The sequence below is a fragment of the Scyliorhinus torazame genome, chromosome 15 (genome assembly GCF_047496885.1).
Source record: "Scyliorhinus torazame isolate Kashiwa2021f chromosome 15, sScyTor2.1, whole genome shotgun sequence".
NCBI classification, from domain to species: Eukaryota; Metazoa; Chordata; class Chondrichthyes; order Carcharhiniformes; family Scyliorhinidae; genus Scyliorhinus; species Scyliorhinus torazame.
In genome coordinates, this window is record NC_092721.1 from 7,311,675 (window position 1) to 7,336,624 (window position 24,950).

The 24,950-nt window shown below is 47.4% G+C and overlaps 1 protein-coding gene across 1 annotated transcript; it reads left to right on the forward strand.

The window, feature by feature from the left end:
* The first annotated feature begins 11,112 nt into the window (after positions 1-11,112).
* On the forward strand, positions 11,113-24,689 carry LOC140391497 (putative defense protein 3). The gene is made up of 5 exons (XM_072476024.1): positions 11,113-11,330; positions 14,338-14,450; positions 19,046-19,170; positions 21,051-21,109; positions 23,629-24,689. Exons 1-5 carry the CDS (start codon positions 11,138-11,140, stop codon positions 23,712-23,714), a joined length of 576 nt encoding a protein of 191 aa, XP_072332125.1. The 5' UTR covers positions 11,113-11,137; the 3' UTR covers positions 23,715-24,689.
* Positions 24,690-24,950: the final 261 nt, after the last annotated feature.

Genomic DNA, 24,950 nt, shown 5'->3' on the forward strand with positions numbered 1-24,950 from the left:
CAGATATCCTCCACCCCCTCAAACCGCCTCGACTTTGTCAGGTGCACCCTGTACACAACCTTCAACTGTATCAGCCCCAGCCTCGCACACAAGGTCAAGACATTCACCCTCTGCAGCATCTCACACTACAATCCCTCCTCCAACACTTCCTCAAATCCTTCTCCCTCTTAGTCTTCATCCCCTCCATGGACACCTTATCCTCCTCCAAAATCCTCCTGTATACCACCGAGACAACCCCCTCTCTCCACTGTCAGCACCCGCTCCAGCAATGAGGAGACAGGTGCTATCGGGAAGGTCTTCCTCGCATGTCCCAGAAATTCTCCTCCCGTGCCAACCCAAACTCCTCCAATCTCGCAAACCGCCCTCCCAGAAACAGATCCTTCATCTCACTAATCCCCCTCTCCTCCCATCCCCTGAACTCGCATCCATCCTCCCCAGCTCCAATCTGTGATTTCTCTTGATCAGCATCCCCCCTGACCCCGCTCCCCACCCGAGTTGCTGCCGAAACTAACTCCAAATCTTCAGAGTGGCCACCACCATTGGACTCACCAAATACTTCATTGGGGCCATCGGGAGCGGGGCTGTTGCCATCTCCCGCAACCCCAATCCCCTACATGAGCCCACCTCCATCCTCACCCACAAGACCCCCACCTCCCTATTCTATCCCTGAAACTTCTCTGCATTCGCCGTCCAATAATAGTACATCAGATTCGGGAGGCATAATCCCCCCCCCCCCCCCCCCCCCCCCCCCTGACTGCCGTTCCCTCTGCAGGACCACCTTCCTTACCCTGGCCACCTTACCCACCCAGACAAACAAGGAGATCACCCACCCGGTCCAGCCCCTTGAAAAACTCCTTCGGCAAAAACACCGGCAGGCACTGAAATAATAACAAAAACAGAGGTAGAATGTTCATCGTCACCGCCTGTACCCGGCCCGTCAACAGCAGAGGAAGATTATCCCACCTCCACAAACCTGCCTTTACCCTCCCCACCAAGCTAGAGAAATTCAGCTTCCGAAACCAGACCAGTATCAGGTCACTTCCACTACCGATGGCTATCTGATGGATTTCTAGCTGGCCAGTTATGGGAAAGCCGTCTGATCACTTCATAAAAAATTTGCATCATGGCTTCTGTCTGTTTTTTTGAATAATTCATCTCAGGACCTCGAGGGTTGTAATCTCGGGATTACTCCCTGTGCCACGTGCCAGTGAGGCTAGAAATAGGAAGATAGAGCAGACAAACACGTGGCTAAACAGCTGGTGTAGGAGGGAGGGTTTCCGTTATCTGGACCACTGGGAGCTCTTCCGGGGCAGGTGTGACCTGTATAAGATGGACGGGTTGCATCTAAACCGGAGAGGCATAAATATCCTGGCCGCGAGGTTTGCTAGTGTCTCACGGGAGGGTTTAAACTAGTATGGCAGGGGGGTGGGCACGGGAGCAATAGGTCAGAAGGTGAGAGCATTGAGGGAGAACTAGGGAATAGGGACAGTGTGGCTCTGAGGCAGAGCAGACGGGGAGAAGTTGCTGAACACAGCGGGTCTGGTGGCCTGAAGTGCATATGTTTTAATGCAAGGAGCATTACGGGTAAGGCAGATGAACTTAGAGCTTGGATTACTACTTGGAACTATGATGTTGTTGCCATTACAGAGACCTGGTTGAGGGAAGGGCAGGATTGGCAGCTAAACGTTCCAGGATTTAGGTGTTTCAGGCGGGATAGAGGGGGATGTAAAAGGGAGGCGGAGTTGCGCTACTTGTTCGGGAGAATATCACAGCTATACTGCGAGAGGACACCGCAGAGGGCAGTGAGGCTATATGGGTAGAGATCAGGAATAAGAAGGGTGCAGTCACAATGTTGGGGGTATACTACAGGCCTCCCAACAGCCAGCGGGAGATAGAGGAGCAGATAGGTAGACAGATTTTGGAAAAGAGTAAAAACAACAGGGTTGTGGTGATGGGAGACTTCAACTTCCCCAATATTGACTGGGACTCACTTAGTGCCAGGGGCTTAGACGGGGCGGAGTTTGTAAGGAGCATCCAGGAGGGCTTCTTAAAACAATATGTAAACAGTCCAACTAGGGAAGGGGCGGTACTGGACCTGGTATTGGGGAATGAGCCCGGCCAGGTGGTAGATGTTTCAGTAGGGGAGCATTTCGGTAACAGTGACCACAATTCAGTAAGTTTTAAAGTACTGGTGGACAAGGATAAGAGTGGTCCGAGGATGAATGTGCTAAATTGGGGGAAGGCTAATTATAACAATATTAGGCGGGAACTGAAGAACATAGATTGGGGGCGGATGTTTGAGGGCAAATCAACATCTGACATGTGGGAGGCTTTCAAGTGTCAGTTGAAAGGAATACAGGACCGGCATGTTCCTGTGAGGAAGAAAGATAAATACGGCAATTTTCGGGAACCTTGGATGACGAGTGATATTGTAGGCCTCGTCAAAAAGAAAAAGGAGGCATTTGTCAGGGCTAAAAGGCTGGGAACAGACGAAGCCTGTGTGGCATATAAGGAAAGTAGGAAGGAACTTAAGCAAGGAGTCAGGAGGGCTAGAAGGGGTCATGAAAAGTCATTGGCAAATAGGGTTAAGGAAAATCCCAAGGCTTTTTACACGTACATAAAAAGCAAGAGGGTAGCCAGGGAAAGGGTTGGCCCACTGAAGGATAGGCAAGGGAATCTATGTGTGGAGCCAGAGGAAATGGGCGAGGTACTAAATGAATACTTTGCATCAGTATTCACCAAAGAGAAGGAATTGGTAGATGTTGAGTCTGGAGAAGGGGGTGTAGATAGCCTGGGTCACATTGTGATCCAAAAAGACGAGGTGTTGGGTGTCTTAAAAAATATTAAGGTAGATAAGTCCCCAGGGCCTGATGGGATCTACCCCAGAATACTGAAGGAGGCTGGAGAGGAAATTGCTGAGGCCTTGACAGAAATCTTTGGATCCTCGCTGTCTTCAGGGGATGTCCCGGAGGACTGGAGAATAGCCAATGTTGTTCCTCTGTTTAAGAAGGGTAGCAAGGATAATCCCGGGAACTACAGGCCGGTGAGTCTTACTTCAGTGGTAGGGAAATTACTGGAGAGAATTCTTCGAGACAGGATCTACTCCCATTTGGAAGCAAATGGACGTATTAGTGAGAGGCAGCACGGTTTTGTGAAGGGCAGGTCGTGTCTCACTAACTTGATAGAGTTTTTCGAGGAGGTCACTAAGATGATTGATGCAGGTAGGGCAGTAGATGTTGTCTATATGGACTTCAGTAAGGCCTTTGACAAGGTCCCTCATGGTAGACTAGTACAAAAGGTGAAGTCACACGGGATCAGGGGTGAACTGGCAAGGTGGATACAGAACTGGCTAGGCCATAGAAGGCAGAGGGTAGCAATGGAGGGATGCTTTTCTAATTGGAGGGCTGTGACCAGTGGTGTTCCACAGGGATCAGTGCTGGGACCTTTGCTCTTTGTAGTATATATAAATGATTTGGAGGAAAATGTAACTGGTCTGATTAGTAAGTTTGCAGACGACACAAAGGTTGGTGGAATTGCGGATAGCGATGAGGACTGTCAGAGGATACAGCAGGATTTAGATTGTCTGGAGACTTGGGCGGAGAGATGGCAGATGGAGTTTAATCCGGACAAATGTGAGGTAATGCATTTTGGAAGGGCTAATGCAGGTAGGGAATATACAGTGAATGGTAGAACCCTCAAGAGTATTGAAAGTCAAAGAGATCTAGGAGTACAGGTCCACAGGTCATTGAAAGGGGCAACACAGGTGGAGAAGGTAGTCAAGAAGGCATACGGCATGCTTGCCTTCATTGGCCGGGGCATTGAGTATAAGAATTGGCAAGTCATGTTGCAGCTGTATAGAACCTTAGTTAGGCCACACTTGGAGTATAGTGTTCAATTCTGGTCGCCACACTACCAGAAGGATGTGGAGGCTTTAGAGAGGGTGCAGAAGAGATTTACCAGAATGTTGCCTGGTATGGAGGGCATAAGCTATGAGGAGCGATTGAATAAACTCGGTTTGTTCTCACTGGAACGAAGGAGGTTGAGGGGCGACCTGATAGAGGTATACAAAATTATGAGGGGCATAGACAGAGTGGATAGTCAGAGGCTTTTCCCCAGGGTAGAGGGGTCAATTACTCGGGGGCATAGGTTTAAGGTGAGAGGGGCAAGGTTTAGAGTAGATGTACGAGGCAAGTTTTTTACGCAGAGGGTAGTGGGTGCCTGGAACTCCCGGAGGAGGTAGTGGAAGCAGGGACGATAGGGACATTTAAGGGGCATCTTGACAAATATATGAATAGGATGGGAATAGAAGGATACGGACCCAGGAAGTGTAGAAGATTGTAGTTTAGTCGGGCAGTATGGTCGGCACGGGCTTGGAGGGCCGAAGGGCCTGTTCCTGTGCTGTACATTTCTTTGTTCTTTGTTCTTTGGTGAGCCTAGTATGACTCAGAGACCCACCCTAGTGTCAGTATCACCTGCCTCATTGTTGCTAAATTAGAATGAACAATTAGCCCAGATTTTGCAGCACAGTAGCATAGTGGTGGTTAGCACTGTCTGTGTGGAGTCTGCACGTTCTCCCCGTGTCTGCGTGGCTTTCCTCCGGTTTCCTCCCACAAGTCCCGAAAGACCTGCTTGTTAGATGATTTGGACATTCTGAATTCTTCCTCAGTGTATGCAAACAGGTGCCAGTGTGGGGAAGGGGCTTTTCACAGTAACTTAATTGTAGTGTTAATGCAAGCCTACTTGTGACACTAATAAAGATTATTATAGATAATAACTTCCTTAAAATTTCGACAACGCAATTATCTTATTTTTGCGTCAGTCCCTTCCTCATTGTGAAAAAGTGCACAGTCATTTTCAAAATGTTTTTTATTTTTATTTTTCTGCCAAGTCATCTCTGCATCAATGAGGGGCTGGTTTAGCACATTGGGCTAAACAGCTGGCTTTTAAAGCAGGCCAGCAGCATGGTTCAATTCCCGTACCAGCCTCCCCGAACAGGCGCCGGAATGTGGCGACTCGGGGCTTGTCACAGTAACTTCATTGAAGCCTACTTGTGACAATAAGCAATTTTCATTTTCATTTCATGATCAGAAAACCAGCCAAAATAATGTGACAATTCCCTCCATTGAAAATTGCACAATGATTTTCTTTTTTATACAAAGAACCCAGTCATCAGCTATTGCTGAATCAGTTGGCCCAGGGGTTCAAATCCCAACCCCAGCAATTTGAACCCTCGCAGTGCAGTACTAAGGGAATGCTGCACTGTTGTAGGTGTCATCTTTCAGATATGATATTAAATTAAGGCCCTGTCGACCCTCTCAAGTGGATGTAAATGATCCCATGGCACATTGCTAAGAAAAGTGGGGCAATTCTCCCTCGTGTACTTGCCAATATTTATTCCTCAACCTCACGGAAACAGAAAATGTGATTATTGTTACAGCGCTGTTTATGGGATCTTGCTCTGCACAAATCTGATGTCACATAACCTGCTTTACAACAGTTCTAAAAGTATTTAATTGGCGGCAGACATTTAGGAGCCATGAAAGGCGCTATAGAAATTAAATATTATTTTGTTCTAACACTGAACTCATTACAGGCGCACAGATTGGTGAAGCAGGTTTGATGTCATCACTCTGCGTAGTTAACCAATCATGAAGTCGAATGGGGACAAAATATAGGAGCCGGTCATCCAGTCTATTGACTTTCTTCCCCCACAAATTGTTGATGAAGATTTCCCATTGTGCAAATCTCTGTTCTAAGAAAGCTATCATATTATGTGGCCATTCGGCCCATTCTGTCTGTGCTTTAAAAGAGATCCAATTAATCCCACTTTTTATTGACTCTGTGGGTTCAATGAGTAAGGGCTCCATTCGCCGTCGCATCTCTATCACCTGCCCTCAGTCCCTCACTGCCAGCTGCCCTCTCTCAGCCCCCTGATTCTCATCAGACCATCTCCCATTATCACCTACTTTCTCTCTCAGCTCTCTTACCTTCTGACCCCCTCTCACTGTTTCCCCTCTCTCAATCCTCCCGCTCCCTGATTGCCCTCTCTCTCACCATTTTCCCCTATCTCTTTTGTTCTGCCTCCTTCCCTCTTGACCATTCCCTCTTCTCTCAGCCTTCCTTTCTCTCTGATCACCTTTCCCTTTCTCCCATTGCCCCTTTTCTGTCCCTCTCTCAGGTGCTTAAGTGTTTGATTTTTACCTCTATTTAAGTTGGGTGGTTGCTAAACCCGAGACACTACACTTGTCTCCCACCCTTCCACCTCCTCTAACCTAAGGGAGTGAGTGAATATAAGGTAAGTCTCTCTTCTTTTTCTTTTATCCACAAGTTATAGCTTCAGATTTTCGGCGGGAGCAGTGGCCAGTGGTCTGTCGGGAAGGTAAGTAGCTGGGAGAAATTTAACTCTTCCTGGGTTGGTAAGTATTGTGATTGGTAAGTAAAATCCTTATTCCTTTCACTTATTCATTATTTGATATTATATTTGTAATCAGTTAAGGTAAAATGTAAAAATGGCAGGAGATTCCAGGCCCGTGTTATGCTCCTCGTGCTCAATGTGGGAGTTCAGGGACACGGCCGATGCCCCTGACTCCTTCATGTGCAGGAAGTGTGTCCAGCTGCAGCTCCTGTTAGACCACATGACGGCTCTGGAGTTGCGGATGGACTCACTTTGGAGCATCCGCGAAGCTGAGGAGGTCGTGGATAGCACGTTCAGTGAGTTGGTCACACCGCAGATTAGGGTTGGTGAGGGAGATAGGGAATGGGTGACCAAAAGGCAGAGAAAGAGCAGGAAGGCAGTGCAGGTGTCCCCTGCGGTCATATCCCTCCAAAACAGGTATACCGTTTTGGATACAGTTGGAGGGCGAGAAAAAGATTGGCAGGGCTATAGTCATAGGGGATTCAATCGTTAGGGGAGTAGACAGGCGTTTCTGTGGTTGAAAACGAGACTCCTGAATGGTATGTTGCCTCCCGGGTGCACGGGTCAGGGATGTCTCAGATCGACTGCAGGACATACGGAGGGGGAGGGTGAACAGCCAGTTGTTGTGGTGCATATAGACACCAACGATATAGGTAAAAAAATGGGATGAGGTCCTACAATCAGAATTTAGGGAGTTAGGAGATAAGTTAAAAAGTAGGACCTCAAAAGGTAGTAATCTCAGGATTGCTACCAGTGCCACGAGACAGTCAGAGTAGAAATTCACGAATAGTCAGAATGAATACGTGGTTTGAGAGATGGTGCAGGAGGGAGGGATTCAGATTTTTGGGACATTTGAACTGGTTCTGGGGGCGGTGGGACCATTACAAATCGGGTGGTCTACACCTGGACAGGACTGGAGCCAATGTCCTAGCGGGTGCTTTTGCTAATACTGTTGGGGAGGTTTTAAACTAATGTGGCAGGGGGATGGGAACCAGATTAGGAAGTTAGAGGTCAGTAAAGAGGCAGCAACTAAAGCCAGTAAGGTACTAGATAATAAACTCAATGTGACTAAGGGGAAGAGTAGACAGGGAAGAGATGATGAACGCAAAGGGACAGGTGGTCTGAGGTGCATTTGTTTCAATGCGAGAAGTGTAGCAGGTAAGGCAAATGAACTTAGGGCTTGGATTAGTACCTGGGAATATGATGTTATTGGTATTACGGAGACTTGGTTGAGGGAAAGGCAAGACTGGCAACTAAATATCCCAGGGTATAGATGCTTCGGGAGGGATAGAGAGGGAGGTAAAAGGGGTGGAGGAGTTGCATTACTGGTCAGAGATGATATCACAGCTGTGATTAAGGAGGGCACGATGGAGGATTCGAGCACTGAGGCAATATGGGTAGAGCTAAGAAATAGGAAGGGTGCAGTAACATTGTTGGGACTTTACTACAGGCCTCCCAAAAGCGAGCGTGAAGTAGAGGTACAAATATGTAGACAGATTATAGAAAAATGTAGGAGCAATAAGGTGGTCGTGATGGGAGATTTTAACTTCCCCAACATTGAATGGGACTCATGTAGTGTTGGAGGCGTACATGGAGCAGAATTTGTAAGGAGCATCCAGGAGAGTTTTTTAGAGCAGTATGTAAATAGTCCAACTCGGGAAGGGACCATACTGGACCTGGTATTGGGGAATGATCCCGGCCAGGTGGTTGAAGTTTCAGTCGGTGATTACTTTGGGAAAAGTGATCACAATTCCGTAAGTTTTAGAATACTCATGGACAAAGACGAGAGTGGTCTTAAAGAAAGAGTGCTAAATTGGGGAAAGGCCAAGTATAACAAAATTTGGCAGGAGCTAGGGAATGTGGATTGGGAGCAGCTGTTTAAGGGTAAATCCACATTGAAATGTGGGAGTCTTTTAAGGAAAGGTTGATTAGAGTGCAGGACAGACATGTCCCTGTGAAAATGAGAGATAGAAATGGCAAGATTAGGGAACCATGGATGACGGGTGGAATTGTGAGATGAAAAAGGAAGCATACATAAGATCTAGACAACTTAAATCTGATGAAGCTTTGAAATGAAAATGAAATGAAATGAAATGAAAATCGCTTATTGTCACGAGTAGGCTTCAATGAAGTTACTGTGAAAAGCCCCTAGTCGCCACATTCCGGCGCCTGTTCGGGGAGGCTGGTACGGGAATCGAATCGTGCTGCTGGCCTGCCTTGGTCTGCTTTAAAAACCAGCGATTTCGCTGAGTGTGCTAAACCAGCCCCAGATAATTGGAGGAATATCGGGAAAGTAGGACAAATCTCAAACGAGCAATAAAGAGGGCTAAAAGGGGTCATGAAATATCTTTGGCTAACAGGGTTAAGGAAAATCCCAAAGCCTTTTATTCGAATATAAGGAGCAAGAGGGTAACTAGAGAAAGGATTGGCCCACTCAAAGACAAAAGAGGGAATTCATGCGTGGAGTCAGAGGAAATGGGTGAGATTCTTAATGAGTACTTTGCATCGGTATTCACCAAGGAGAGTGACATGACGGATGTTGAGGCTAAGGATGGATGTTTAAATACTCTAGGTCAAGTAGGCATTAGGAAGGGGGAAGTTTTGGGTATTCTAAAAGGCATTAAGGTGGACAAGTCCCCAGGTCCAGATGGGATCCATCCCAGGTTTACTGAGGGAAGCGAGGGAAGAAATAGCTGGGGCCTTAACAGATATCTTTGCAGCATCCTTGAGCACGGGTGAGGTCCCGGAGGACTGGAGAATTGCTAATGTTGTCCCTTTGTTTAAGAAGGGTAGCAGGGATAATCCAGGGAATTATAGACCTGTGAGCTTGACGTCAGTGGTAGGCAAACTGTTGGAGAAGATACTGAGGGATAGGATCTATTCACATTTGGAAGAAAATAGACTTATCAGTGATAGGCAGCATGGTTTTGTGCAGGGAAGGTCATGTCTTACAAACCAAATAGAATTTGAGGAAATGACAACGTTAATTGATGAGGGAAGGGCTGTAGATGCCATATACATGGACTTCAGCAAGGTGTTTGATAAAGTTTCCAATGGAAGGTTAATGGAAAAAGTAAAGTCGTATGGAGTTCAGGGTGTACTAGCTAGATGGATAAAGAACTGGCTGGGCAACAGGAGACAGAGAGTAGTGGTGGAAGGGAGTGTCTCAAAATGGAGAAAGGTGACTAGTGGTGTTCCACAGGGATCCGTGCTCGGACCACTGTTGTTTGTGATATACATAAATGATCTGGACGAAGGTATAGGTGGTCTGATTAGCAAGTTTGCAGATGATACTAAGATTGGTGGAGTTGCAGATAACGAGGGGGACTGTCAGAGAATACAGCAAAATATAAATAGATTGGAGAGTTGGGCAGAGAAATGGCAGATGGAGTTCAATCCAGGTAAATGCGAGGTGATGCATTTTGGAAGGTGTAATTCAAGAGCGGACTATACGGTCAATGGAAGAGTCCTGGGGAAAATTGATGTACAGAGAGATCTGGGAGTTCAGGTCCATTGTACCCTGAAGGTGGCAACGCAGGTCGATAGAGTGGCGAAGAAGGCATACAGCATGGTTGCCTTCATCGGACGGAGTATTGAGTACAAGAGTCGGCAGGTCATGTTACAGTTGCATAGGACTTTGGTTAGGCCACATTTGGAATACTGCGTGCAGTTCTGGTTGCCACATTACCAGAAGGATGTGGATGCGTTAGAGAGGGTGCAGAGGAGGTTCACCAGGATGTTGCCTGGTATGGAGGGTGCTAGCTATGAAGAAAGGTTGAGTAGATTAGGATTGTTTTAGTTGGAAAGACAGAGGTTGAGGGGGGACCTGATTGAGGTCTACAAAGTTATGAGAGGAATGGACAGGGTGGATAGCAACAAGCTTTTTCCGAGAGTGGGCGTGTCAATTACAAGGGGTCTCGATTTCAAGGTGAGAGGGGGAAAGTTTAAGGGAGATGTGCGTGGAAAGTTTTTTACGCAGAGGGTGGTGGGTGCCTGGAACGCTTTGCCAGCGGAGGTGGTAGAGGCGGGCACAATAGCATCATTTAAGATGCATCGCGACAGATATATGAACGGGCGGGGAACAGAGGGAAGTAGATCCTTGGAAAATAGGTGACAGGTTTAGATAAAGGATCTGGATCGGCGAAGGCTGGGAGGGCCGAAGAGCCTGTTCCTGTGCTGTAATTTTCTTTGTTCTTTGTTCTTATCAGCCCTTCCCTCTCTCTCTCTCAATTGGTTAGAGTTAAAGAGATGTGTAATGGGTTTGAACCATTTGCCAGTTTATTGTTATAATAATATTTATTATTGTCACAAGTAGACTTTCATTAACACTGCAATGAAGTTACTGTGAAAAACCCTAAAGTACCTCCCATGGCAACACATTGCTGTTCGCGGGAGTTTGCTGTGTGCAAATTGACCACTGCAACAAATTTCAAAAATGCTTATACTGCCTATGAAGGGTTGGAGGTGGCAAAAGGCGCTATTCCAATTCAGCTCTCTTTGCTCTTCGAGGCAAGGAACTAAGTGGAGATTGCGCGTTGTGAAGATGTCTTAAGGAGGGTGCTTCCTGAATTGTAAATGGTTAAAACTCAGTTTAAACTGGGAAAGGTGAATATTGCCTCTCCTGTTGCGGACTGCCTGCATCTGTGTCGAGTGGGTGTTGGCCCCGCCCGCAGCTCCCTATAAGAAACTGGGAGCGGCCGCGCTGCTCTCAGAGCTGCAGAGATGGAGATGCCGCAACTTGTCCTCGCTGTCCTCGGCCTCTTGGCGAGTCACTGGCCGCCAGCCGCAGCCTTGCCCGGCGGCGCTCCGCTCAGTGCCTGCGGGTCTATGGCTCCCAGACACAACAACGTCTCCCCTCAAACCGGACTAAACCCTCACTCCATCTGGACCGAGAGCCAAAAGCCAAACGTGCAAGGTAGGAGCGGGAGTGCACTAGTAACTCCCTGGGGGCCAGTGAGTTACTGTCTGGCTAGTGGGCAGAAGGTCAGTGAGTTACTGCCTGGTTAGTGGGCTGGGGTCAGTTAGTTACTGTCTGGTTAGTGGGCTGAAGGTCAGTTAGTTACTGTCTGGTTAGTGGGCTGGAGGTCAGTTAATTACTGCCTGGTTAGTGGGCTGGGGTCAGTTAGTTACTGTCTGGTTAGTGGGCTGGGGGTACGTGAGTTACTGTCTAGTTAGTGGGCTGAAGGTCAGTTAGTTACTGTCTGGTTAGTGGAATGGGGTCAGTTAGTTACTGTCGGGTTAGTGGGCTGGGAGTATGTGAGTTACTGTCTGGTTAGTGGGCTGAAGGTCAGTTAGTTACTGTCTGGTTAGTGGAATGGGGTCAGTTAGTTACTGTCGGGTTAGTGGGCTGGGAGTATGTGAGTTACTGTCTGGTTAGTGGGCTGAAGGTCAGTTAGTTACTGTCTGGTTAGTGGGCTGGAGGTCAGTTAATTACTGCCTGGTTAGTGGGCTGGGGGTACGTGAGTTACTGTCTGGTTAGTGGGCTGGGGTCAGTTAGTTACTGTCTTGTTAGTTGGCTGGGGGTCAGTGAGTTACTGTCGGGTTAGTGGGCTGGGGGTCAGTTAGTTACTGTCTGGTTAGTGGGCTGGGGTCAGTTAGTTACTGTCTGGTTAATGGGCTGGGAGTCAGTGAGTTACTGTCTGGTTAGTGGGCTGGGGGTCAGTGAGTTACTGTCCGGTTAGAGGGCTGGGGGTCAGTGAGTTACTGTCTGGTTAGTGAGCGGGGGTCTGTTAGGTACTGTCTGGTTAGTGGGTTAGGGGTCAATTAATTACTGTCTGGTTAGTGGGTGAGGGGTCAGTTAGTAACAGTCTGGTTAGTGGGTTAGAGGTCAGTTAATTACTGGCTGGTTAATGGGCTGGGGGTCAGTTACTGTCTGGTTAGTGGGTTAAGTGTCAGTTAGTTACTGGCTGGTTAGTGGGTTAGGTGTCAGTGAGTTACTTGCTGGTTAGTGGGCTGGGGTCAGCTAGTTACTGTCTGATTAGTGCGTTGGGGGTCAGTTAGTTACTGTCTGGTTAGTGGGCTGGGGGGTTAGTTAGTTACTGTCTGGTTGGTGGGCTGGGGTCAGTTAGTTACTGTCTGGTTAGAGAGCAGGGGTCTGTTAGTTACCGGCTGGTTAGTGGGTTGGGGGTCAGTTAGTTACTGTCTGATTAATGAGCAGGGGGTCAGTTCGTTACTGTCTGGTTAGTGGCAGGGTCAGTTCGTTACTGCCTGGTTAGTGGGCTGGGGGTCAGTGAGTTACTGTCTGGTTAGTGGGCTGGGGGGTCAATGAGTTACTGTCTGGTTAGAGGGCTGGGGGTCAGTGAGTTACTGCCTGGTTAGTGGGCTGGAGGTCAGTTAGTTACTGTCTGGTTAGTGGGCTGGAGGTCAGTTAGTTACTGCCTGGTTAGTGGGCTGGGGTCAGTTAGTTACTGTCTGGTTAGTGGGCTGGGGGTCAGTGTGTTACTGTCTAGTTTGTGGGATGGGGGTCAGTTAGTTACTGTCTGGTTAGTGTGTTGGGGATTGGTTAGTTACTGCCTGGTTAGTGGGTTGGGAATTGATTAGTTACTGGCTAGTTAATGGGCTGGGAGTCAGGTAGTTACTGTCTGGTTATTGGGCTGGGGGTCAGTTAGTTACTGTCTGGTTAGTGAGGGGGGGTTCAGTTAGTTACTGTCTGGTTAGTGGCAGGGGGCCAGTGAGTTACTGTCTGGTTCGTAGGCTGGGGTCAGTTAGTTACTGTCTGGTTAGTGAGCAGGGGGATAGTTAGTTACTGTCTGGTTATTGGACTGGGGGTCAGTTAGTTACTATCTGGTCAGTGAGCAGGGGTCAGTAAGTTACTGCCTTGTTAGTTAGCTGGGTGTCAGTTAGTTACTGTCTGGGTAGTGTGTTGGGGATTGATTAGTTACTGCCTGGTTAATGGGCTGGGAGTCAGTTAGTTACTGTCTGGTTATTGGGCTCGGGGTCAGTTAGTTACAGCCTAGTTTTTGGGAGCCTGTTAGTTTCTGTCTGGTTAGTAGGTTGCGGATTGGTTACTTACTGACTGGTTAATGGGTTGGGTGTCAGATAGTTACTGGCTGGTTATAGTTACTGGTTGGCTAGTGGTGAGGTGCCTTTTTGGTCTGGGGCTATAAACCTGTGCTGTAGGTTTGTGATGTTAGCAGTGTTGCCACAACACACACATGATAGAAGGTTAAAGTCAGAGAAAATGATATATTAATATGTAGACACGTTTTAAAGATGGGGGCGGTGTTGGGTGGTGAATTGACAGGACACAGTATGCAGGTGCCTCAGTTTGAAATGGAGAGATAGCTGTTGTGGGCATATTGGGCCATTTGAAAGTTTTAATTTAGGAGTGTTGATGATAGAGGAGCCGTTTCTACTGAGGGTAGTTGAAACCAGAGATCCCTGATCTAAGATAATTTGCAAAAGAAGCAAAGATGAGGAGATTTGGGTTTTTTTACACAGCGAGTTGTTGTGATCTGGAATGTGCTGTCTGACAAGGTAGTAAAAGATATTTAGATAAATAATTTACAGCAATAGGGCTGAGATCAGGGGGGTGGGGTTAATTGGACAGATCTTCAAAGAGCCGGCGGCACTGTTCTGTTTTGTGTTGGATGCAGTTATCCTCATGATGACTTCAAACAGGCTTTTCAAGTGCAGGAAATTGGTATTCAGAAGTTCAGCCCCTTTAGTCACAGTCATTACAGCAAGAAATAGGCCCTTCAGCCCAACGTGCCTGTGCTAGCGATCGAGCTCATATCTATTCAGCCCTTAGTCCATAGCCTTCTGGGCTATGACGTTTTCTTTGAGCCTATTCATCTCTTCGCCTGCCACACCGGGTTAAATTCGGTTTACTCGCGTGAATATTTTCCAGAAAATTCTGTACAAATCTGCCAAAGTAAAATATAAATTAAAAATACCCCCCACAATCTGCTTTTCCTTTTCAGTACACATCGCGGGGCCAAACTACAAAGGCATCTTACTAGAGGCACGATATCCCAATGGAACCACTGCAGTTGGCACGTGGCAAACAGCACCAGCCAATACAAAAACAATAAGGGTAGGTGCAATATGTTTTCATTTATATTGATACTTTTATAAGTCGTCGAATAATGATCAGACTTCCTTAGAATTCTGTTGTAAAGGAATTTGTGCTTTAGATTTTGTCATGTTGGTGTTTTACATCTTGGAAGGATGCGTGGGCTAATTAACAGGCTGACGTATGTAACATGAATGTTCCATCTATGATGTAACTACCTTTAAAGCGGCCAAGTTGGGATGGGTGGGGGAGAGGGGGTGGGGTTGGTTTAGTCGGCGGCGCTCCTACCTGAGAGAAACACGGAATTCAGAACTGCAGCTCCAGAACGAGGTTCAAACTTGTCCTGGCACAGAAGGGGCACAATTAAACATTTTGGAATTGAGGTTGCCAATTGTTCGGGTCTTTTTTTCTCTCCGAATTCATTCTTTCCTTTCCATAAGACCATAAGACATAGGAGTGGAAGTAAGGCCATTCGGCCCATCGATTCCACGCCACCATTCAATCATGGCTGATTTCAACTCCATTTACCCGCTCTCTCTCCATAGCCCTTAATTCCTCGAGAAATCAAGAATTTATCAACTTCTGTCTTAAAGACACTCAACGTCCCGGCCTCCACCGCCCTCTGTGGCAATGAATTCCACAGACCCACCACTCTCTGGCTGAAGAAATTTCTCCTCATCTCTGTTCTAAAGTGACTCCCTTTTATTCTAAGGCTGTGCCCCCGGGTCCTAGTCTCCCCTGCTAATGGAAACAACTTCCCTACGTCCACCATTCATTATCTTGTAAGTTTCTATTAGATCTTTCCTGTTCCTGTTCCCAATTTCATTCTAATTCAACTCTATCCTTCTCTCTGGTTTCTTTGCATCCTTGTCAAATCTTCCACCTTAAATCACATTGGGTAAAGAGCTGGACTGGTGGTCTCTTCAGAAAGGTTTGGGAGTCTTTTTAATAGTTCACAGGCTGTGGGCATCACTGGCTAGTCCAGCATTTATTGTCCACCCCTAATTACCCTTGAGAAGGTGGTGGTGAGCCTCCTTCCTGAACCCCTGCAATTCCTGTGGTGTAGGTACATTCACAGTGCTGTTAGGGAGGGTTCCAGGATTTTTTATTTTTTAAATTAATTTAGAGTACCCAATTAATTTTTTCCATTTAAGGGGGCAATTTAGCGTGGCCAATCCACCTACCCTGCACATCTTTGGGCTGTGGGGGCGAAACCCACGCAAACACGGGGAGAATGTGCAAACTCCACACTGACAGTGACCCAGAGTCGGGATCGAACCTGGGACCTCATGAGACAGCGGGGCTAACCCACTGCGCCACCGTGCTCCCCTGGGTTCCAAGATTTTAACACAGCGACAGCGAAGGAACGGTGATATATTGCCAAGTTAGGAGGGTGAGTGACTTGGAGGGGAATCTCCAGGTGCTGGGGTTCCCAGGTAAAAGCTGCCTTCGTCCTTCTAGATGGTAGTGGTTGTGGGTTTGGAAGGGGCTATCTGAAGAGCGTTGGTCATATACTGCAGTGCATCTTGTAAATGGTACACATGGCTTATCGGCAGTAGTGGAGGGAGTAAATGTTTATGGAAGGGGTATCCACATAGTGGGGCTGCTTTGTCCTGGATGGTGCTGCGGTTCTGGAGTGTTGTTGGAGCTGCACTCATCCATGTTTGAATCAAAGCTGTAATAGCTCTCTAAAGGAGGACCTCCTTTCCTCCGCTGCCCCACCAGCTGTTCCTGGTGGAACTCAAACTGAATCTGTGAGCAGTTATTGCTGAGTAAGTGATGCTTGTGTCACGACACACTGGGCGGAATTCTCCCCCCCCCCCGACGGGTGGGAGAATCGCCGGGGCGCCACGCGTGTCCTGCCCCGACACCCGCACGCGATTCTCTTCCCCCCCCCCCCCCCACCACCACCACACACACACACACACACAGGGGAAAGACTGGTGGAAAGGGAAAGAAAATATTCAGAAACTCACTGGGATAGCTTCCAGTCAATGTCTTTCTGAAGTTCAGGCTTTTGTTTTGGTATTTCTCCCTTGAGGCTTAAGGTGGTTGTCTACCTTCTCTGCAGACTGTTATCATTCCAGGTTCACAGCAAAGGATGTGCCAGGCACTCACTGCTGTCAGAACAATAGGGCAGTTTTATCACTTCAGTAAACAGTAGAGACATCTCCTTTCACTTCCAAGGTTTAAACACTTCTGCCCCATTCTCTCAGAAAACATTGCAGAGGACCCAATCACTGACTGTTGTCAGGCAGAACACTGGGCGGAATTCTCCCCCCCCCCCCCCCCGACGGGTGGGAGAATCGCCGGGGCGCCACGCGTGTCCTGCCCCGACACCCGCACGCGATTCTCTTCCCCCCCCCCCCCCCAAACCACCACGGCGAGAATCGCGGCTGGCCGCTGGGAGAATCGCCGCTGGGAGAATCGCGGCTGGCCGCTGGGAGAATCGCGGCTGGCCGCTGGGAGAATCGCGGCTGGCCGCTGGGAGAATCGCGGCTGGCCGCTGGGAGAATCGCGGCTCGCCGTTTGCAAAAGTCGAGCGGCGATTCTCCGGCTCGGATGGGCAGAGCGGCCACCCCAACACGACAGGTTCCTGCCGGCGCCGTCCACACCTGGCCGTTGCCGGCGGGAACTGCGTGGGAACCGTGGGGGGGGCGGGGGGGGGCGGCCTGTGGGGGGGGGGTTCCAATGGGGTCTGGCCCGCGATCGGTGGCCACCGATCGGCGGGCCGGCCTCTCTGAAGGAGGACCTCCTTTCCTCCGCTGCCCCACAAGATCCATCCGCCATCTCCTTGCGGGGCGGCCTCGGGGAGGACAGCAACCGCGCATGCGTGGGTGACGTCATTTACTCGGCGCCGGCCGCGTCATTTACGCGGTGCTGCTTTTTACGCGACGCCAAGGCCCAGCGCGTGTAAATGACTCAACGCCGCTCCTAGCCCCCCGGGGGCGGGAGAATAGGGGGCTGGGAGCGGACTCCGACGTCGGAGTGAAACACTCCGGTTTTCACTCCGGCATCGACACTTAGACTCCCGTTGGGAGAATCGCGCCCAGAATCCCTGGCCAATCCACCGGTTGCCAGTTAACCAACCAAACCTAGATCCTCGAAAGCTGGTTCCCAATATTCACCCGGTGCCAAGGAGTCTGGCTTCTCCTTTCCAAAATACAAAACCTGGGAACACAGTGTCCTGGTGAGCAGGCTATTTTAACTCAGTCTTCTGCTTAAAAGGTACATCCCAATTATGGGTCCATGGACCAAAATAATGAAAGAAATGGGAACAAAGGAAATACACAGGAAGGACTCTTACACTTGATGCCACTGTTGATGACACTTTTCATCACTTTGCTGATGATCGAGTAGACTGATAGGACGGTAATTGGCTGGGTTGGATTTGTCCTGTTTTTTGTGTGCAGGACACACCTGGGCAATTTCCTACTTAACCGGGTAGATGCCAGTGTTGTAGCTGTACTGGAACAGCTTGGCAAGGGGTGTGGCAAGTCTGGAGCAGAAGTCTTCAGTTCTACAGCTGGAACGTTATTGGGGCCCAGAGCCTTTGCAGTATTCAGTGCCTTCAACCGTTTCTTGATACCACTTGAATCACAGAAATTTAACATGTGGAACAGTGAGTTATTAGGATGGCAAATTAGGGCCTGGTTCAGCACAGTGGGCTAAGACAGCTGGCTTGTAATGCAGAACATGACCAGCAGCACGGGTTCAATTCCCGTACCAGCCTCCCCGAACAGGCGCTGGAATGTGGCGACTAGGGGCTTTTCACAGTAACTTCATTTGACGCCTACTTGTGACAATAAGCAATTTTCATTTCATTCATTTCATATTAAGTGGAATGCTAGCCATTATTTTAGGGAGGTTAAAGTATTAAAATAAGGAAATCTTGCTGAAACTATATAGCACTTTGACAAAACATTTCCTGGAATATTACTTTTGTTATAGTTTTAGTCTTTTTACAAAAGACTTGCTTTAGAAGCCATGGAGTTGTGGATCGTTAGATTTATAGACTTCTAGCTGTTCTATGAGAGACTAAATTGACTGGGGATGAAACATATTGACAGGGTAAATGTAGTGAGGCTGTTATCCCTGCTGGAGAGTCTGGGACTATGGGGGCATGGGTTCAGGGTTGGCTATTTAGGACTGAAATATGTTTTCACTCAAAGGTCTGTGAATGGTTGGAGTTCCCTAGTGCAGGGAGCTGTTGATGTTCAATCAAGCACTACGGGAATCGAGGAGTATGGGGATAAGGCTGGAAAATGGAGTTGATCTAAAAGTTCAGCCATGTCCTTATCAAAGGAGCAGGTATGAAGGGATGTATGGCCTCCTGCTCCTCTTTATGATCTTATGTTAAATTTCTGTGATTCAAGTGGTATCAAGAAACGGCTGAAGGCACTGAATACTGCAAAGGCTATAAGATCATCGTTTACTAAGATCCCAAATGCCGTGTTAACAGTTTACACTTGCATCAACTAGCAGGACCATCATGTTTCGGAGTTGAAAGGGGAAATGTGGTCTCGCAGGGCTGGTTGCAAGAAGCCACATCTCAATACATTCTGGCCAATTCTCATAACTCTGTGTGCTAACCACTTGCATTACATTTGTCACAGTGCTTTGACAGAGCTGATAGTGCGGTTACGCACTCAAACACTAACGATAAAAGCAGCGCCACCATTTACATCTGGGTACCACCCCAATCTTCAGGGAATTGTACTGAAAAAGCGGTTGTTTTTCGGTGAGTATTCTGTTACTGGTTGAACCTGAAATTATCAAATCCAGAAATGACCCGAGGTGGTCAAACAAACTTGTGAGATTTACACCATCAGATCCACCAGGGAAATTTCACAAAACCCTGTCTGTTCTGGGCTTCCATCCAGTGAAGATTTGAGATCCCAGATGCTTTAGATGAGCAGGGAAGTCCAACTTTCACCCAAACTGAATGCTGCCCAAACCAAAGCAAATGCATTTTTGGAGTAAAGTTAACCCAAGACAGTGTGGAAATAATCACTTGGATAAGACTCTGCCTAGACTGGCACCTGGCAATAGTTAGCCAGCATGGATTAATATAAAAAACACTGGAAAAGTATGTCACGTGGACTAGATGTTAGGTGGATTTTCATTTCCCAGAGAGTACTGAGGTTCTAGAATTCCTTGCCAGCGAGCAGAGTGGGTGATGACTCTCTGCATTGCCCCAAGCAGGAACTGGACTTGTTCCTGATCTGGGCAGAGATTATATCATACAGAAGATAATTGGATTAACATAACACTTGATCTGTATGATTTCCTGGACTGGTTTCAGTTGCCTGGGGAGCTGTCAGAGAGAAATGCTTTCCCCTATTTGCCCTGGGGTTTGTGTCCCTTTCTCAAAACATTACACATCTGTGGGGAGCATGTATTTGGTCATGATCGGATGGTGGGTTCCAGAGCTGGCAGAGGGCAGGCATCAGAAGGATGGGAGATCTGTTCATAGACGGAAGCTTTCCCAGTTTGAAGGCACTAGAGGACAAATTTAATCTGCCGCCAGGAAACGCCTTTAAATATCTGCAAGTACGAGCCTTCCTGAAAAAACAGGTAGTGGCCTTTCCGACGCTGCCGCCACTGAGGATACAGGACAGGGTGGTCTTCGGCACCTGGGTGGGGGGAGGGGAAGGTGTCGGATATCTACCAGGAACTACAGGAGGCGGAGGAAACCCTGCTGGAGGAGCTCAAGGGCAAGTGGGAGGAGGAGCAAGGTGAGGAGTTGGAAGCGGGTCTGTGGGCAGAGGTCCTGGGCAGGGTTAATTCCTCCTCATGTGCCAGGCTCAGTCTAATTCAATTTAAGGTGGTCCACCGGGCACACATGACGGCAGCGAGAATGAGCAAGTTTTTTTGGGTAGAAGACAGTTGTATGAGGTGCAAGGGCAGCCCTGCAAACCATGTCCACATGTTTTGGGCATGCCCGGCGCTTAGAGTTCTGGCAAGGTCCAAAGTGCTTAACACACGGGTGGTGCCGAGTCCAGAGATAGTGATCTTTGGAGTGTCAGAAGAGCCGGGAGTTCAGGGGGTGAAAGAGGCCGACGACGTCTTGGCCTTTGCCTCCCTAGTAGCCCGGAGACGGATTGTATTAATGTGGAGGGACTCGGAGCCCCCGAGTGTAGAGACCTGGGTTAACGGCATGGCTGGGTTTCTCAGTCTCGAGAAAATAAAGTTTGCCTTAAGAGGGTCTACGCTAGGGTTCTCTCGGAGGTGGCAGCCGTTCGTCGACTTACTCGGGGAAAATTAAAATGTCAGCAGCAGCAATCCGTGGGGGTGTGGGGGGTGGGGGGGTGCTTCATTGGGATGGTGTGGGAAGATTGGGTCGCGTGGGGTAATGTCTATTTAATTGTTATTGTATATTCTCTTTTTACACTATGTTAATATTCGCTCTAGTTTGTTTTGTTATTATTGTTACTACTGTTTTATTATGAAAAATTCTGCAAAACCTTAATAAAAATACTTTTTTTTTAAATAAAGTATTTGGTCATGATCTTATGGCTATGATGAGGTGTAGGGTTGTACAGGGGTTGTTGTACAGGGGTCTTTTTCTGCTGTTCAATTTTGTCTGTTTGATATTGAAGTCAATATATTCTGTTGCAGAGCGACTGTTGCTCAGAGCAGAGCTGTTTATTGGCTGAACTTGAGATCCAAAATAATTTGTGAGTATTCATTACTAATTCATATCCTTCAGCAGAACTAAGCAACATGCTGCCTGCTGTGAGCTATGGAGGCCTATATTGGAGCATTAAAATCATCTGGTCTCAAATGCATTACTGTCTGCTGGATGGGGGAAGATGAAGAAAAGATAAAAGTGAAATGAGATAGCCATCTGAGTAATCTATAATCAACTCCACTGGACCATCAGTTTTGCAATTAGTAGGTGATTTAACGGAACTACCTCAAGCTTTAAGATACCCGTGCCTGGTCCAGTAACACACAAGCCATTTTGTGGAGGTAAACTTAATCTTACCTGCCCAACTGAAATTCAACTAGACCAGATTATCCACTCTCCACTTCGCAAACTGCACTTTGCTTGGAGGTCCTTGGGAAGTAAAGTTGGGCAACGTGAGAAACGGGTTGGGGGCGGGAGGAAGACAAATCTGAAGCTGCCGGTTTGCTTCAGTTACGATTACAGACAGTTGTGTAACATCAGTTAATAGAAACATTCACCAAACATCCTGACATTCTGATGAAAGGATTTGGACTCGCAGCGTCATTCTGTTTTGCAGCATTTTCTGTTTTCAGTATGTGCAACTTTTCGATTTCTGCTTACGATAGCCAATTGCCTCTTTTTAGTATTTATGGCCACAATACTTATAAATATGTGTACCCAAACATCACCCAGGTATAACTCATTTCCAAAATTGCACAAAGATTATTCAAAGGAATCTTGAATTGCCGCTGAATGTTCTGGTGGTTCTCACAGTCCGAACTGACCTATGGATGGACAGGAAATCGGAGTTGTGTAAGCACAATTCCCCAAATGAGCAACGTGTAGGGATAAGGCTTTGTGATTTACTTTTCTTTTAAAAATAAAATGGTGAGGTTTCTTGAATTTCTCTTTCTATTTCTATCTTTGCAATAGTGGGTAGCACTCTCACCCAAGGTCAAAAGGTTCACATCGGAGTTACATTCAAGTTACACATCGGAGACTTGAGCACATAGTCCAGCTAACCCTCCAGTGCAGCCCTGTGGGAGCGAGGGTAGCCCTGTGGGAGCGAGGGTAGCCCTGTGGGAGCGAGGGTAGCCCTGTGGGAGCGAGGGTAGCCCTGTGGGAGCGAGGGTAGCCCTGTGGGAGCGAGGGTAGCCCTGTGGGAGCGAGGGTAGCCCTGTGGGAGCGAGGGTAGCCCTGTGGGAGCGAGGGCAGCCCTGTGGCCTGTGGGAGCGAGGGCAGCCCTGTGGCCTGTGGGAGCGAGGGCAGCCCTGTGGCCTGTGGGAGCGAGGGTAGCCCTGTGGCCTGTGGGAGCGAGGGTAGCCCTGTGGGAGCGAGGGTAGCCCTGTGGGAGCGAGGGTAGCCCTGTGGGAGCGAGGGTAGCCCTGTGGGAGCGAGGGTAGCCCTGTGGGAGCGAGGGTAGCCCTGTGGGAGCGAGGGTAGCCCTGTGGGAGCGAGGGTAGCCCTGTGGGAGCGAGGGTAGCCCTGTGGGAGCGAGGGTAGCCCTGTGGGAGCGAGGGTAGCCCTGTGGCCTGTGGGAGTGAGCGTAGCCCTGTGGGAAGTGCAGCTCTAACGCTGTTGCTGCCTTTGGAGGAGATGTTAAGCCAAAATTCCATCTGCTCTTTAAAGTGGACAAGACCCCATGACCACTATCTTGACAAAATGGGGAGTTCTCCCTACTGCTTTGGCCCACCTTTATCCTATCAGCATCACTGATCATTCTGACATACTGCTCATTGTGGCAGCTTGCTGTGCATAAAAAATGACTACCACATTTCCTGGATTTCAACAATTCAAAAGCACTCCATTCACTGCAAAGCACTTTGGGATATATCCTAAAGGCATGAAAGAACAAAGAAAAGCACAGCCCAGGAACAGGCCCTTCGGCCCTCCAGACCTGCGACGACCATGCTGCCCGTCTAAACTAAAATCTTCTACACTTCCGGGGTCCGTATCCCTCTCTTCCGATCCTATTCATGTATTTGTCAAGATGCCCCTTCAACGCCACTATCGTCCCTGCTTCCACCACCTCCTCCGGCAGTGAGTTCCAGGCACCCACTACCCTCTGTGTAAAAACACCTGCCTCGTATATCTCCTCTAAACCTTCCCCTCGCACCTTAAACCTATGCCCCCTAGTAATTGACTCCTCTACCCTGGAAAAAAGCCTCTGACTATCCACTCTGTCTATGCCCCTCATAATTTTGTAGACCTCTATCAGGTCGCCCCTCAACCTCCGTCGTTCCAGTGAGAACAAACCAATCTCTCCTCATAACCAATTCCCTCCATACCAGGCAACATCCTGGTAAATCTTTTCTGCACCCTCTCTAAAGCCTCCACATTCTTCCAGTAGTGTGGCGACCAGAATTGAACACTATACTCAAAGTGTGGCCTAACTAAGGTTCTATACAGAAAGAGGCTATCAATTAAAACTCATTCTTTAAAATATTTGAAGGTTAGGCCTCAATTATCGAGAAAATTAGTTGCTCTCATCATGTTTAAACAAATGTTTTTGTTTTTACCTTACAGATGTTGGTTGTTCTGGATCTTTGATGAGCCTGTCTGGGTTTGCTGTTCTTGCTATGTCCATGGTTGCAGGGTTGGCTGCATTCTGAGCAGCAACAGTACAGCGCCTGTAAATTTCATTTGGGATTTTTCTTTACAAATGTATTCTGTTCTTCAAACTATTGCATAGTTTAAAGGCCATGTTACCAACCAGTTCTAAGGCATCATCTTCTTTACCCCTTTCTACTGAGAGTTAATGATGCAGAATCTATTAGCTCAATGATTGAGTTAGTTATTATGGATGAGGTGCAGAACTTGATGAGGCCTCAAGTAATTTGCAAACCCAAAGGTTTACCTGCTTATTCGTCTATGAAAAAAATACTCCGGCACACTTTCACTTGATTGTAAGTGAAATGTTCGAGGGAATGTTGTATCACAAGAATTTAGCAAACCAAATTAAACTCAGGTTTCAATGAAATGAGGATTGCTAATTTTTTCATAAATCCTGATTGTTGTTAATTGTACATAAATAAACATGAAGATCTTTATTGAATGTCACTGTTTTTATAGCAGAAGAAAATGTACTCTGGGGTTACTTAAGAAATATACTTACTTAAATGTTTTTTTAAAAATCTTCAATTGTAGAATTTCCAGCGACTGTCTAAATCATGATTCCCTTTTTGTTGATGTCGAACATTGAGTTTGTGCATTTTGCTTTCCAGCCCAACAGATTTGCTATGATTCGGAACACTGGCACTGGCATTACTGCACCAGTGCTTACTGAAATATTTTAAATGAAATGACATTAATCTGTTCACTGGGAACTGAAAGCTGGGATAGAAGAATAGACGTGAGCAACTTCATTTCTTTGCAGCTTACAAGGGAATGAAAACGGAGTTGCAGAGGAGACTGCAACAACCCAAAATGAACAGACCAATACAAAAAAGAAACAATTGGTGGATAGGAACATGTAAATATGAATGAAGGATACTGGATTCTTTTACAGTTAATTCTTGTAACATCTGACCATGTGTGTTACAATGTAGTCATTGCTACTACTTTGGAATAAAGATTTAGAAAAGCAAGTTTTACTTCCAGTCTTTTTAATAAAAGCCTCCAGAAAGCACCCAATCACACGGACTATATTGATGAATCCACGTTCAGTGGGTAAAGAGCAAACAATTATCCTTTTAGTGTTTACTTTGTGAATGGTTTAAAAGGTTTTGATATGAAGTTTGTTTTTTTTAAAAAAGGCCATCATCCATAAAACAAACTGGACAGAATTTTCTGCTGGTGGGATTTTACAACCCACTGGAGTCAATGGAATTTTAAATGGCCCTGTCCCA

Excerpts from the sequence above, each read along its gene's own strand:
- LOC140391497 (XM_072476024.1), top strand. The coding sequence starts at position 11,138 with ATGGAGATGCCGCAACTTGTCCTCGCTGTCCTCGGCCTCTTGGCGAGT. Across the intron at positions 14,451-19,045 it reads CCAATACAAAAACAATAAGG|TGCTTTGACAGAGCTGATAG; the intron begins GTAGGTGCAATA and ends CATTTGTCACAG. Across the intron at positions 21,110-23,628 it reads CTTGAGATCCAAAATAATTT|ATGTTGGTTGTTCTGGATCT; the intron begins GTGAGTATTCAT and ends TTTACCTTACAG.